The sequence below is a fragment of the Molothrus aeneus genome, chromosome 3, assembly GCF_037042795.1.
Source record: "Molothrus aeneus isolate 106 chromosome 3, BPBGC_Maene_1.0, whole genome shotgun sequence".
In the NCBI taxonomy this organism is placed as follows: domain Eukaryota; kingdom Metazoa; phylum Chordata; class Aves; order Passeriformes; family Icteridae; genus Molothrus; species Molothrus aeneus.
The window spans coordinates 109,386,044-109,398,868 of NC_089648.1; the positions used below are offsets into that span (position 1 = coordinate 109,386,044).

Genomic DNA, 12,825 nt, shown 5'->3' on the forward strand with positions numbered 1-12,825 from the left:
ATTGGACACCTTCAGAGGAAGAGTCACAGAGATGGGTGAGGCTATAAAACCTTACAGAGAAACACATACAAACTGTTCAGGTCATCAGGCAGGAATTAACAGGATCACAGGCTCCAAACTGTGAGTATGGGAAAAAATATGACATAATAAAGGGTGGTGTGTCTTTTGAAAATCAGATTAATTAATAGTGAATCATATTAGCTGGAGAACAAAGCTAGACAAATACAAATAAATAAAAAGTGCAAAATTATAAGAAGAATAAAAAATAATCCCATGGAAACCATCAGTTCTATAAAGGTAATATATCTACCTATTGCAATCTTCATGAACAGCTCAGATATACTTGGAGAATGTTTTATTTGGCAACATGATCTAATGGAAGGTGTCCCTGTCCATGGCAGGGAGGTTGGAATGAGATGGATTTTAAGGTCCCTTCCAACCCAAACCATTCTAAAATTCCATGATTGCAGTGGCAGACAGATGCTAGATGATTACAGAGAACACCAGCCGGTGAAAGTAGCACTGAATCTGTAGTAAAAAGAATTCACACAAATCAAATTTCTGGATCTTTCATTAAAACAGGAGCTTCCAGATGAGGGACATGGACATAGAAGCACAAGAGCTTTTAGACAATCAAGTGTGGAGGTGGGACTGGTGACTTGGAAAGATCCTGAGCAGCACAGCAGGCAGTGGGGACAAACCTACCTGTGCTCCCCCTTGGCAGCTCCAGGCTGTGAAGTTGTTGAACTGAACACGACTGTCTGGCAAATACTCTGGGTATACCAGCAACCCATGCCTGTTTAGGAGAGAAAGCCATGGAGACTGTTCCTTTGCAGTTCATGTACCGGTAAGCAGATTTTTCTATTCATCATTTTGATATCTAAAACCTTAAATCTGTAACAGTTGTCTGCATTAGACTTGATTTCTTAAAAGCAAAGTCACAAGTTTTCAGTGTTAGACCTATCAGAGCTGAAAAGGAGTGTGCAGTGCCATTGAGAGGTTCTCACTACAAAACATCCCCCCATGCTCATGAGTTTTCAGCCAGTGTCACTTTTAGGTAAGCCTGACTTGAATCTGGACAGGTAAAGCTCTTCTTTATCTTGGATTCAGTTAACTTGGATTACAGCCCAAATGTATGCATTCCTGAATGCAGCACTAGGTTTGACCTTCTCAGAGATTTAAAATCCAGATTAATATCCAGATTAAAATTCATGTCACCTCAACCACTGATTTTCAGTACAATGTTATTTTTTAATATTCTTTCTCCAGTTCTCTTTCTGTTTTAGGGAAGTACTGGTTAAAACTTTTGTCAGTAGCTATTCCTGGATACTAAAGGAACAATTGCTGCATGAATTGTCACAGAACCATGGAATCAGGGAGTGTTGGAAGGGACCTTAGAGATCATCTTGTTCCACCACCCTGCCATGGGCAGGGACACCTCCCACAATCTGCTCCTGATCCAGATCCTGCCCTGCTCCAGACAACTCTGCTTGCAAGAGACAAGGGCCTGAAAGAGGGTGCAAAACTGGGGGGGGAAAGTCCTGAAAAGAGGGGCAAGGCCTTTTCTGCCCACCACTGCAATTATAGATGGCACAACCATTTCCTGAAGGCAAATCTCCTTAACCAAACTCCCCAAGTACCTTGTGCAGGAGTGAGCTGTGTTCTCACTGAAGGACAGGAGAGGCACTTTGGATGGTCCCTCAGGGGAGAGATGAAAGAAATAGCCATACCCAGCACCACACACTGTGTTACCCTGTAGAGAGGAACATGTGACTATGAAAATAATGTTAGCACAGATTTCTGGAAATTAAAATCAATTTAAAAACACAAAAATGAAAATCCCAGCTGTGATCCATTCAAATTCTGGTAAATTGGCTGGTGGAGACTTGGACCTCATTTCTGTGTCCCCTGTCCTGTTCTGTTTTCACTTTGACCTTGGGCCAGTTGTAAACATATTTTTTTTTAAACCAGACATGGAGGATTGGCCAAGCAATAGAGACAAATGGCAGAAAAATACTGTTGTCACAAATCTTCAAGAAGTAGGTAAGAAAAAAATGTGTTGAAAACTTACGTCTATAAACTCTTTTCTATATATGAAAATGTCAGGAATAAAAAGTAAATCACAAACTAATTACAAAGGTAAATCACAAACTAATCAAGTTTATTGGTTTCCTTCTCAGTCTTGATATTTCTCTTATCTCCCAAAGCAAACACAGGATAAGGAAATATAGAAAATATTTGCATTGAAAGAGTGAGACTCCTAAAAGTCAAGAGAAAGCAAAGAACATCTTCAGGATATGTCAGTGACTGAACAATTAAAATTCCTTACACCTGTGGTAAATTATGTGGTTTGGATCATTTTTTACAGGGTAGGTGAATAACCATAGGAAGATGTGCTGTAAGTTATTGTCATTTAATATCTCTTAAAGAAATTGCATTCTAAATTCTGCACTTGAGTAACATTATTTGTGTTGCAAATAATAAAACAATAAAAATAAGTTGACATAAGGTCTAACTGGCCTTAAAATTAGGAGTTTGGTACTTACAGAATCAAGTAGGTTATATGAGTTGTATTGGGTATGTTCTGAACTTTTCTAATCTAGGACAAAAAACCTGCTCTTGCCAGCTTAATTTGGAGAGCAGCCAAGCCTAGTTGGGTGTGGGTCGTGGTGCCCATATAGCAATGTCTTCATGTGTGCACCTGTGCATGTCCTTCTCACCTGCCTTAGGTGTGTGAAAGTTTGAAGTCCAGGCTGGTAGATTTTAGCTCCATTTTTAGGAAAAAAAATAATAAGACATAGGCATGTGCAGAAGGCAGTGCTTTTGGTCTGTCCTTAGACAAAATTAATTGTTCTCTAGAGGTATGTAGCTCTCTGAGGGGGGTCTAAGATGGCCTTTCTTGCAGCTCTAAGGAGGGCTTGTTCTCTAAGATCAGGTCTGGCACCACCACTCCCATTCATAGGTCACTGGACACTGTTAAAATACTAATGACTTTTTGGTCCCTGATGGTCCAAATCAAAGCTGAGCCTGGTGACCTAGAGGTGAAACCCTCCATATACCAATTACTTTCTTCTGACCCATCCAAGTGTGCTCCCTGCAGTCCTGATCTCTGACATCTGTCAAGGAATAAAGTACTGAGACCCAGAGCTCTGCTTGCTCTATCCCCTGGTAAAACTGCTGCTTTTTCTGAAAGTGCAGCCACAGACCCTTTTTCTTTAACAAAACACTTCTGCAGTCCAGTCACATCATTTCCAGGATATTTTACTTGCGACTCCAATCGTGCGTTCTACAGATGATTCATAAGGAAAAGGAAAAAAAAAAAAAAAAAACTGCATATTTATTCAGCCAGCTCGTGGCTGCAGGGCAGGGGTTTTAGGCAAGCAAGGAATTTTGTGTGGAAATCAATTCTTTGTGGAAGTCAGTATATTACGAATGGAAATGTCCATGCAACCAAAATTCCAGAGAGAAATTACCTCCCTGAGCATGCCAAAAACCTGGAGGTATGCACTGCAAGTCACTAAAATCAAGTGGCTGATGGTTTTAATTGTCTCTTAACTGTTACAACTCTGCTGGTGTAAATATTTCATTAATTTCTTTCAGATAGCTGGGACTCAAACTGTTGACCTTAAAGATGACATTAAAGCTCTGGACAGTGTTCCCAGCACCACTCTCACAGTTTGAGAGTTGGGCAGGATGTGAGTGAGTACTCACAATGTGCCTGCTTTGGTGTGGGCCCACTTTGCAGGAAAGGATTGTTTGGAAAAGATCTCAGCAGGGATGGAACAGTGGGAAAACGGTGCCAGACAGATGCAGCCTCACCTCTTTGGTGCTGTGGAGAATGGCTGGATGGGGTGACACGAGGAAACAAATGCATTTACCAACAGTGTGACAATCAGTCACTCCTCTGACACGGACACACCAGCTGAGCTCCACCCCATTCATTCATCTGAGCTGTTTTCCAGTCCTCAACACCAAGGCAAGAAAAGAAAGGGAGGTTCTTGCTGGATTTCTTAAACCCAGTCCATATGTTGTTATGCATGAGCACTGCATGCTGGCTCTGGCATTTCAGGGCATTGAATGTTTATGGATTGGAACAACAAAAAGGCCAAAACTCACCAGGCTCAAGAGAGACAACAGAAAAAGATAAAAACCCACTTTTTGAATTATTTTTCCTGCACACAAAAAGAAAACCAAGGACACAGGGTGGATATTTCAGTGAAAAAAAAAATCACAGAGGAGCATCTTCAGTTCCTTGCACTGATAGCATTTAAAAGGCAAAAAAACAGCCTGCAAATGAGATTGTCCATGACTCTAAAAAGTGATAACCTGGGCTTACCACTGTGTTTAAAAAAAATTATACTAACCTTGTAATAATCATTTTGCACTCATACTGTCTGAGTATAAAATTTAGTCTAACAGCCTGATTCACCAGTGCACTTAAGAGCTTAAGTCAAATGGAAACCAGTGGGAATTGGGTCTCCAAATGTCTTTGTAGGCTCAGGTTTGAGTGACTGCTCTGTCCCAATTTCCACACCGTTTAGGCCACCACTGAATTTCAAGGAAATTTAAGCCCTTCAGCCACCGATGCAAATTTAAGCTCCCAAGTAAATTGACTAGTTATGAAAACATTACTGCAGGTCTCACTGTGGAAAGGCTTAACCCATCATGCACAGAAGATGTTACACAGCTTGGACCTGGAGCTTTCTGCAGTCCCTGCCTTAAAGATAGCAGCCAAGTTAAAACCAGTAACCAAAGGATGGAAATCTGAAAATAAACAAAAAACAAACACAAAACCAATAAACAAAAAGACTGACAAACACCTAAAATTAAATTCTAAACTGGGAAAGTTTTTATTTCAGGTTCTGGCCTGAGAACCAGACAAGTGGAAGATGAGTCTTTCCCATTACATCTTTCAAATGGAAGTTTGAAAAGAAATAAACTAGGATTATAAATACCTAAAAAGCTTGAGTCATTGATCTGAGAATTTTCATGAGAGAAAAGGTGCTAAGACTACAGCATCATAATGCTGGTGTTGCACCAGCACCCCTGGAATTTAATGATTATTATTGCACTAAGGAAAAGCCGCCAGTTATTTTACCAGGGAGAAATGTGACTTTTTCTCTCAATATCCTTGTGCTTTGCTGCCTTCCTGAGCACTGCTTGGTCCTGTTGTACAGTAGGAGCAGTTAATAACAATTTTAAGCTGGGCTACTTCTTCGAGTTTTCCTTTTGCTGCTGCAACTCCTCAAATATTCCACTCCTTAAGATTATGAAGGTCATCAGCAACCATTTGAGGGCCATCTGTTACCCTGCCTGGAGCAGAACACCTCTGGAGAGCAGAAACGACCCCCTGATATTGGGGTACACAGCCACAGCTGTAGCTTTATATCTGCAAACTCACGTGAGCAGGGAGGGATGAATAAATGTGCTGAAAACCCAGCACAGGCAGTTCCCAGGAACCTGTGGAGGTAATTGCAGCAAACCTTTTCAAAAGCTGAGCCACTGGCGATGGAGTGAACAGCTCCAGGGTAAGTCAGTGCATGACAGTACAAAACTCTGTGCTTAGTGGAGCTGAAATTCTCATGATTCTGTCTGGTCGTTGTATTTTAAAACCATATTTGATGGCCTTAAAAATGATAAATATGGCCTTGAGGGAATTGCAGAAAAGTTCTCCTTTCTCAGTGCTCCTGTCTTCATAAAAACATAGGAAATGTGTTGGTCTCTTTTTCACCTTCAAATTTAGGTGAAAATCTTTCCTCATGGAGCAGAAACCCCAGGGGTGATTAGGTCTTCACAAACGCTAATTGGTTTGGTTACTGGGGGTTAACAATAGAACAGCTTAGGATTATTTTTTAAATGAAAATATGCATTTTTCACTGCTGAAAGTGTGATAAGAAAGGTCAGTTTCAATGTAATTTCTTAAAATAGTTGGGAAGGAAAAGTGGTTTGAAGTGGATGAAAATCATATTTTTCCATGAAACACATAAAAGTGACTCTTTATTCTGAAATGTAAGACTAAAAAAGAGTATGAAGTAAGAGAAAGCATCAGAGAATTAGTGAATAGAAGTATTTTTTCTGAGCTCAATTTTTTGATGTGTGGCTGTTCTCTTTAAAAACCTGGTGTTTTATAACCATTTAAAATAGAGAACCTTCATGTCTTTCAAAATCAATGTCGTTTTCATAGGACAGGGAACATACTCTCTTTCTCATCCTGGAATGTAAATCTTCAGCTGTATGGGAAATGTGATTTTAAATCCAGACAGAGGTGTAATTGATGCTGCTGAATTTTAGTGTTTTTGTAGTCAGTCTATTAAAATTGAGGGGTTTTTTTTTTAATAATAACAGAAATTCTAGAGAATCTGAGACTAAACTTTTTCCAAGTTTTCTGAATCTGTGAGCATTATAAAATAAAACAACATTTTAAAGTACCTCAGGATGAATTCTCTCACTGTAATATTCCATTCCACTCCAACACAGCAAAATTCTCAGTAATAAATTTACCCAGGAACATAATTTATTTTGTAATATGCACTTGTTTCAATATCCCATCACAAGCACAAGTTCTGACAGCTCAGCCAAGAAACAAATATTGTGTATGTGATCTCCCAGATAAATGAAGCTCTGTGTCTTTCTGATACCTTTGATTAGAAAAGAAATGTTATGTCTTATACCAGAACTTCTTACCCTGATGTGGCTGGCAGGAGCCCTGATGTAGATCCCTGCTGGTGACAGTGACTCAATATTGGATAAACCATCAGTTGCAGAAAGGCCAATCACTATGTTGTTACTAATTTTGTTCTCCTCTTCAAGTCCTTCACCTTTAAAAGAAAAGGATATGAAGAAAAAAAAGAAAAAAAAAAGTAAAAAATAAGAGGAAGAAAAAAGAAAAATAAACATAATAATAAATATTAAACATAATAAACATAAATGTACATATAGCTGGAAACCCTCTATTATCATGATTCTCATTTCAATATACACAACTCCAGGTGTTATATTCACATATATTTCCCTGTACGAGATATTATAGGTGACTGTACCACAAGTCATATATTCTGGACTGCAAGTTTATGGTTAAAATAAATTAAAGATGTATTATAAAGCAGATTTACAGTTGAGAAAAGAGACTCAGTGGTTCAGAGTGGGAAAGAGGCTCACCTATGCACACACAGGCATGCTCCTGGCAGTACTAGAATTCAAAGTCTTCTTTATCTCCTGTCTCCGTTCACTGCCCTACTTACATGTAAGAAAATTTCTAAACAGGCTGAAAAAAACCTGGTGCAACTCGGCACAAAACTGGGGGGTTGCCCCCCTAAGCAATGGAGTAGGAGAAGAGAAAGGGAAAAATCAATCAAGCAATTGATTAGACAACACAGTCCTCTTGGGGGGCCCTAGATCTAGTTACAGTACAGAACTTGGAAGAAGAAAACAAAATAAATATTTTTTAAACTACATTGTAAAGAAATGGGCCACCCAATGGCGAGTAGTGGACAGTCCCATACAAGCCAAGTCCAAATAAGGACACATGGATAGGATAAGGGGAAATGGCCTCAAGTTGCTCTGGGGGAGGTTTAGGTTAGATATCAGGAAGGATTCTTCACCTAAAGGGTGGTCAGGCATTGGAACAGGCTGCCCAGGGAAGTGGTGGCGTCACCATCCCTGGGAGTGTTTGCAGCCATGGAGATAATGGCACGTGGGGACGGGGCTCAGTGGTGGGCTTGGCAGGGTCAATTTAATGGCTGAACTTCCAGAACCAGGAAGACCTTGAAGGTCTTTTCCAACCTTAATGACTCCATGATTCTATGATCAGCACTGCTGCTCTTTTGGAAGCAGAATACAAAGTGGAATCCTGTGTGGAATCTATGCATAGGCCATTCTTTCTGGCCTACATTAGGAGGAAATCACATCCATCTAGTTTTGTTTATCCAACAGAAGTCATTACCCTCAAATAGCTTAAGTTCTGTTAATAATATAGATCCCTTCCCAAATCATTACTACCCCAAATACAAGCCACTTCACAAGAAAACCTGTGCCCTTTAGTTTTTGGGATAGCGATAAATACTTTTTGCCTTCCCTCAGTATTTTGAGGGAATCAGCTTTCTCAATTTTTTCCAGTCTCTATGTACTACAAACAATTCTTCTACCAGAGCATGAAAAAGATCCTAAAGAAGTCTTTTGACAGCCATAGACAATTTTGAGGTTTTGACTTTCAAGCTCAGACCTTGTGTGTCAATAATTTTAAGCCCAGAGTGGCATTTTGTGATGGTCTTGCAAACCCTCTGAAAATAAGGATTTTAGGTGAAATCACTGAGAGAATCCAATTCCAGAGCTGCAAAGAGCCAGCTGCAATAATAAATATTCCTTCACAGGCAACAAAATTATATATAAATTAATCCATCAGACCCTCTGGAGCTGCTGACAGTGAAGCCATTAAAAGCATCTTGAGGATAAGGTGTATTCAGGCTGAAACTTCAGCTCGGCTCAGAGTCCTTTAACTCAGACACAGATCCCAACACAAATGAGCCAAGGGATGCCAGAAGCTTGGAGGTCCTGCTCTGCTTCCCCACGGCTGCAAGGGCTCTGTACATCAGCTTGGGCAAGTCCTTGCATCTCTGTGAGCCAGCTCTCTTCATCTGCAAGGTGTGTATAACCACTTTGGGTTTATAATCTTCCCTGTTTAATATATCACTCCTCATTTTGTTTATACACAGCACCCAGCACAGGGATTTGCTGTGTGGTGGGAACTGCAGGATCAGAATTGAAGGCTTTTTTTTTTTCCCTCTGTTTATCTCATAATTGGTCATTTTTATCCCATCTCTTATGGAAAACAAAAATCAAGCTGTATCTTTAGGTATTCAGGAAACATGAGATCTCAGCAGAAGATGCTTGAAGTCAGTCTCCTGATGGTTAGTTAGGAGAAATATTTTGTTGTTTAACATTTTTGTTGCTCCAAGCTCCAATTTATTTAAGTGCTAAATCCTCTGGTTAACTTTTAACATATGCTTTCATTCCATTATCTTCGACATCAAATGACTGAAGTTAAAGGTAATATTCTCTTAAATGCTTCACTGAGTTGCAGTCTTAAATATGGCATAATGACACTTTTCCAAAGACAGATTAATCCATCCCCTAAAAAAAAAAATCTAGTATTTTTTCACTGAAAAATAATTTATATCTACCAAGTGAAGACTAACCTGAAGAAAGAGAGCTGGCCAAATGGAAGTAGCTGCTAGGAGTTGTATGTGGAATTGTGGGAGCTTTATTCCAAATTCACTGACACCAGAAATTGCAGAAGATATGATTAAAGTTCTCAGAGTACAGTTAAGGATGTGCCATTCTTTCCTCCAAAGCATTTCCATGCACATGGGAACCAGCACAAGCTGCTATTGTATGTAGTGTGGATATTTGCCTGCTTCACTTACCCAGGAGAAGCCCATGGCCTGAAATGTTGTAGAAAACATTGCTGTCCACGCTGAGGTTGGAGATCCCTCTCAGATGGAGGCCTTGGCCAAAGGAGTCCAGAACACAACAACCACGGATGTAAGAGTCTGGAAGGAAGGGAGTGAGTGGTGTGAGCACAAATCACCTGCAGATTGAGGGCAGGTATTTCACACCCCTTCTCTAGCTAGGCATGGTGACCTTCCCATGATCCAGATCCTGGCCAGGGCTGCCTTCTGCCACCAGGGAGCCCTGACCCTCACTCAGCGATGAAGATGGCACAGGTTCCTTCCAAACCAAACCAAACCAAACCAAACCAAACCAAACCAAACCAAACCAAACCAAACCAAACCCAACCCAACCCAACCAACCCAACCAAACCATTTTATTATTCTGTGACAGGTGCAAATGTACCTTAGGAAGGGAAAATCCATTCAGCACCCTTAAAACATTCTTTGAGCCCACCTAACTTGCCCCTACCACCACCAGTCTTCAGAGCCCTCACTGCCACTTCCACAGAAGTGGATTTGGCACTTAACAGTGACAAAGTCAAAAGCACTTAATGTGTTTCTTAACCTCTGGGTGATAAAATTAAATGTTGGCCCCTGCAAGCAGCCAGCCCTGAGTCATTGGGCTGGCTAGTTGAAGGGGCTCCCTCATAGTGTCTTGGGCTCCCTCATAGTGTCTTGGTGCATTTTTGGGCTCCCTCATAGTGTCTTTAGTGCATTCATTTCCAGAGCTACTCTCTTCTACATCAAAAGAGCGGTATAGCATTAAAAAAATATTGTTTTAGGAAGAAGCAGAGATACAAAAGAAGTGAAGCAGGGGAAACCACTCTGTCACTTGGGCTTAGACTAGAGGTGAGGGGATTTTTTTCACATTTAGCAATCCAATTTGCCAACTGACTCAATAGCCAAGCAGGTTTTGAGGGTGCCTCCAGCTTTGGGCAGGAGAAGGTGGGTATTTCCAGTGCAGGGAGCTCACCTGCCATCCAGGTGTTGCCAGTGACAGTCAGAGCACTGCAGTGGGGCTGGAACTTTTGGCCCACGTGGCGGAATTGGATCCCCTCCAGCTGGAGCCGGCTCGCCTGGCCCTGGAAGGCCTCCACAAACACCACGGCCCCCAGGTCCCGAGAGCCCAGCTGCCTCTCACTTCTCTTGTACAAACACCCAGAGCGACCTAGGACACAAAGCAGGGACAGCTGTGAGTGGCACCTTCTCCATGGGGTGGGATGTGCAGGGGGAGATCATCCCCACTGACCCAGTGAGACTCCACCTCCAGCAGGGATCTGAAACATGGCCCAAAGGCAACACAGGCAAACACTTTTGATGTCCTTCAAAATAGGTGTGGCTCTCTCCTTAAGTCGGACATTTTGGAGGGAAATGCATCATAAGCAGGAAGCTGTAGTTTTATGTCTTGGACACCTCCTTGGAGTTAATTTTAGATAATTGTACACATGAGGAAGAGGGATTTGACACTGATTTCCCTTAGATGAGGTTCTTGAAAAGGAGATTGGGTATGGATGTATAGAACTAAACTGAAATGAGGCAGTCTGGTTTTGTTTGTTTTTTTAAACTCTGCTCTCCTGACTCTCCCTGCAGATGGATGGGGAACTCTTGTTACCCACAGTTTCAAGACAACAATAAAGATTAGGAAGAAATTCTTCCTTGTGAGGGTGGTGAGGATCTGGCATAGGCTGCCCAGAGAAGCTGTGGCTACCCCTGGATCCCTAGAAGTGTCCAAGGCCAGGGCTTGGAACAACCTGGGATAGTGGAAGGTGTCCCTGCCCATGGCAGGAGGGTGGAATGAGATGATCTTTAACTTCCCTTCCCACCAGGCCATTCTTGGATTCCATGATATGACAAAAAATTAAATCACAGGGATGGGTAAAATTCCTTAAAGGCCCTTCCATGGGTGTGAGATTTTTTGGTATGAGATTCAGACTATGAATGTGTTACTTGGGCTTGTTCAGTGGAAGGGCAGGGGGGATCTCAAATTCCAGCACTGCCTGCTGAAGCCCAGTAATGCTCATTTTTCTTTTAAAGAAGATAAATTAACCACAAAAAACACTGCTCACTCCTCTTCTGGTGACTCCTCTGAGAAATCCTCCTATCCTTTAACTCAAATAAAAACCTCAAACGGTTAGTGCGTTTCAGAGCCTATATTTATGAGTTCCACACAAAATGGACCATAAATCCATGAGTAATATAAGCAGCTGGTTGCTGGATATCAAATGAAGTCTTGTGTCACAGTCTGAAAGCCCAAGGCACTTTTTTTTAAAGGAAACCTTACACCTGGGTTGCCAGATAACCTAACTCTCCTCACATTATAATCACTGTGTCTGATTCTGCTTCTTGAATAGATGGTGTAAATCAGAAATCCACCTGTCAAACTCCATGGCATTTCATACAGGTAAAACCAAAGGAGAACTGAGATATTTAACATTTTTTCACCAGTGATACTTTATGCATCACCTGTTATTTTTTCCTTGGCAACCCTAAACACTAAATAACGTCTCAATATTTTACGCTAAAGAGTATAAACAGCATTGGGCTGTTTTGTTTTTCCTTCTTCTTAAAGAGACTAAATAGTAAACACAATTAAAAATTTAATATATTATGTACACTGAAACATGTTTTCAGAAGATCCTCTCTTTTCTACACCCTTAGGCTCAGGCAAAACTAAAGGGTCTTTCCCAAGATGGCTTGAAACAACAATGTGAAAATGATACATCTGAGATATTACAATGAAGTGCAGTTCAACTCCCAAGACTTCACACTTCAATGTCAAACAATGTTTGGAAAGACAAACTCTCTTTCCTGGCATTGGAATTATCTCAAAGTTATCCTAGGAAGAAAGAGTTCTAATACACAGTGAGGCTGCCACAATGGGATTTTAATGGAGCAGTTTTCCTCCCCAGTACATTTCTGTGAGAAAAGACCTCCTCACCTGCATTTGCACACTGCCTGAGGTGGGACATCCTCTCCAGTGTGACATTTCCTTGAACAACCACCCTTCTGCTGATCAGTGCCACCACAGCACTGGAAGGCAGACCTTGGTCATTGCCCCATTCCTCTCCAGCACTGTGGGAGTATCTAACAAAAGACAAAAAAATATCATCTGCACCTGCCAGATTGAGACAATTACATTTATGATTTCTTGTTATTTGACCATAAACTCCAAAATTCTGAGCTGGTTTCAGTCCTTTTCTCAGCAGGGACAGTGGCACAATCAGTGCTAGACAGGCTTTTCCTTGTCTGATGTTTGCTTTCATCTTTTTGTTTCACAAGCTCTCAACCCTTCCTTAGATTATGTATATAATATTATATTGTGTTGTGTTATTAGGAAAAGGTTTTTCATCCAGAGGGTGGTTGGGCACTGGAACAG

At 41.1% G+C, this 12,825-nt stretch overlaps 1 protein-coding gene across 1 annotated transcript in view; it reads right to left on the reverse strand.

Annotated features, from left to right (window-relative positions):
• PKHD1 (PKHD1 ciliary IPT domain containing fibrocystin/polyductin) overlaps positions 1-12,825 on the reverse strand; it is a 235,758-nt gene that overhangs the window by 119,041 nt on the left and 103,892 nt on the right. The window contains exons 38-43 of the mRNA XM_066545943.1: positions 12,388-12,533; positions 10,423-10,617; positions 9,423-9,548; positions 6,685-6,818; positions 1,641-1,753; positions 706-796 (exon numbers count right to left, since the gene is read on the reverse strand). Of these exons, the coding sequence (XP_066402040.1) occupies positions 706-796; positions 1,641-1,753; positions 6,685-6,818; positions 9,423-9,548; positions 10,423-10,617; positions 12,388-12,533 (805 nt within the window). The remainder of the gene's footprint in view (positions 1-705; positions 797-1,640; positions 1,754-6,684; positions 6,819-9,422; positions 9,549-10,422; positions 10,618-12,387; positions 12,534-12,825) is intronic.